Source organism: Austrofundulus limnaeus, unplaced genomic scaffold (assembly GCF_001266775.1).
Source record: "Austrofundulus limnaeus strain Quisiro unplaced genomic scaffold, Austrofundulus_limnaeus-1.0 Scaffold179, whole genome shotgun sequence".
Classification (NCBI taxonomy): domain Eukaryota; kingdom Metazoa; phylum Chordata; class Actinopteri; order Cyprinodontiformes; family Rivulidae; genus Austrofundulus; species Austrofundulus limnaeus.
This window is the reverse complement of record NW_013952581.1, coordinates 322,103-324,861: the sequence shown is the minus strand read 5'-3', so window position 1 is coordinate 324,861 and position 2,759 is coordinate 322,103. Positions and strand designations below refer to the sequence as shown.

The 2,759-nt window shown below is 46.8% G+C and overlaps 1 protein-coding gene across 1 annotated transcript in view; it reads right to left on the bottom strand.

Annotated features, from left to right (window-relative positions):
• Positions 1-1,011: 1,011 nt before the first annotated feature.
• The window catches only part of LOC106524204 (pituitary adenylate cyclase-activating polypeptide type I receptor), a gene marked incomplete in the record, with an annotated part of 24,933 nt that continues 23,185 nt past the window's right edge, over positions 1,012-2,759 (bottom strand). Inside the window, 2 exon segments of the mRNA XM_014017918.1 lie at positions 1,012-2,262; positions 2,549-2,590. Coding sequence (XP_013873372.1) covers positions 2,074-2,262; positions 2,549-2,590 — 231 coding nt within the window.

Sequence of the window (2,759 nt, the reverse complement as noted above, 5' to 3'; positions counted from 1 at the left end):
GGGGAAATCAGGTGTAAGAGTAGCAGCAGGTACATCAATCCACAAAACAATATACTGTAATGCTATGCAACATTATAGTGATGATAATAGAATTCAAATAACAATATTAAAAACATAAAAAAATTGATAAAGAAAATAAAATACTGTCCAACGCAATACAACTGAAATAACATAGAAATGAAAATAAGATACTGTGCAGAAAATAGATGCATAATAGCCACAGAGTATTATTTATGTAATGACTGAGAACAGAGTTGTTTAATGTGCTAACACAAGCATGGYTGCTTGTTGAGTTTTTGGGAGCAGTGCTGGTTATAGAGCTTAACAGCTGCTGGGAGGAAGGATTTTCGGTAATGCTCCTTTGTGCATTTTGGCATCGCCTTTCCAATGCTAACGTCAGCATATCCATGCTAGACACTATCCTCTCTAATGCTAACACCAGTATATCCATGCTAGTCACTAGCCTCTCTGATGCTAATTCCAGCTTCCACATGCTAGTTGCTAGCCTCTCCAACGCTAATGTCAGCATATCCATGCTAGTTTCTAGCCTCTCTGATGCTAATTCCAGCTTCCATGCTAGTCGCTAGCCTATCCAATGTTAATTCCAGCTACTCCATGTTAGTCACTATCCTCTCTGATGCTAACACCAGTGTATCCATGCTAGTCACTAGCCTCTCTGATGCTAATTGCTTCTACATGCAAGTTGCTAGCCTCTCCAATGCTGATATCAGCATATCATTCTAGTTGCTAGCCTCTGATGCTAATTCCAGCTTCTCCATGCTAGTCGCTAGCCTCTCCGATGCTAATTCCAGCTTCTCTATGCTAGTTGCTAGCCTCTCCGATGCTAACACCAGGGTATCCATGCTAGTCACTAGTCTCTCCGATGCTAACACAAATGAATAGTGTCCTTCTCATTTGTCAGTGCCGGCCTCTCAGTTATCGYGGTCAGCTGCTCAGTTAGCGGTGCCGACCTATCATTAACCATTAATCAATAGATATAGCTCCTGCTACAAGGATGTAGCAACCACTGGTTGAGCAATAGTCTTAATTTTGGCCCTCATACAGCACCATAAATTTAACCCTGCTGCTGCCGTGGGGTCAGAAAGACCCCACGAGGTCTCAAAGTTCAGTTTTTGACCTCAGGGCAGCAGCAGGGTTCTGATCCACAGAYACCAGAGGATCAGGGTTAAACTGAAATCAACTCAACATCCAGTTAAAACACTGAATTCTCACAAAGAACAAAAGGTTTACAGGCAGTGGAGCATCATGCAGTTAGATAAGTTTATACTGGTTGACATTTTCTGTACGAACGGCTGGTTGAATCTTAAACTTTGTCGTATCTGAAGACGTCCGACCCTGTTTAGTTCTTTCTTTGTCTTTTTACAGAACCGTTAAAAACATAAACAAATACTCGTCCTCCGGGTTCCTCTGTCACGTTGAATTTAACACTCGTGTTTTTGTCTCTTTCACAGCTTAGACATTATTAGTAATAATTCTTTCACAGTTTGTGTAGCGAAGTGCTGAACAGCTTTAGAATTAAAAACAAGATGAACGTTACTAAAATAACTCCTTCCTCAAACATAAACACCGAAAAAAGTCTGAAACTTGCTGCAAAATTCCTTTAAACGGATCATTAATTGAAGCAGGAGAAGCAGATTCACCCTGAACTTCAGAAAATGACAGGAACTACGTTTCCCATAATGCAGCAGGAGCAAGTTTCTCTTTCCACTTTCCAGAGGAAGGTTTCTGACAGCATCACACTACCCAACCAGGACACTGGACCTCAGAGGAGGCGGGACTTATTTACATCACGACTGAGACTGGACTCTCTGGTTCCTTTAGTTCTGGAGCGCCGGACCACGTTTTAACACGAATATGTACAAACAGACTTCCTGTTTCACCCTGGAGTCTGCTCCCAGATCCACGTTCAGACCAGAGGCTGCTTCGGGTCACTGGAGCTCAGCTGGGTTTCCATCACGGTCTCATCGGGGTACGGGTCGAGGAAGGAGTTGTTGAGGCAGGTCATCGGGATGGGCGGGACGGGGTCCGAGGCGTCGGGGCCGGCCGGGCGGCTCAGGTGGCCGGGGTCTCGGCCTGCAGGCTGGACATCCGGATCTGGGAGCTGCTCTTGCTGAGGATGGACAGCTGCGTCCCCCCGTTCACCCCGCTGCTCGCCAGCGAAGGATGCCGGTGCTTCAGGTCCACAGCAAAGTACCTGTTCACCGTCCAGCTGCGCCATTTCCTCTTGATCTCCGATTGCACCTTGAGGGATATACTTCACAAGGTCATTATTAATGGACCTCGCTGGAAGGGGACCAGCTCGCCGTCCCTCAGGCCCCGCTCAGACCCGGCACCAACGTGGGTCGTGACTCGTCCGTCTCATTACTGAGAGTACAACGCCTGCTTTCTGCACAACTTTACAAAGTTACAACAAACTGCACCGTTCGAAACCAGGACCCAGATCAGTGCCAGGTCTGAACAGGACCTCGGTCTGACTACAAACACGTTTGTGTTTTGTTAAATGCAAAGTGAAAGTGTTGAGATTTACCTCTCCGTTCAGGAAGCAGTAGAGGACGGCCACCACGAAACCCTGCAGAGACAGAGAGGGACACCACATGAGACGTGAGACACGACAAAGACTGGAATCAGGGGCGGAGCTAGACTTTTTAAGCAAGGGGCGGCACAGGGGTGGTCATGGTGGGGGAACATATAAATACAGGCTGCGTCCAAAACGACAGGCCGGGTCCTCCGGAGGACCC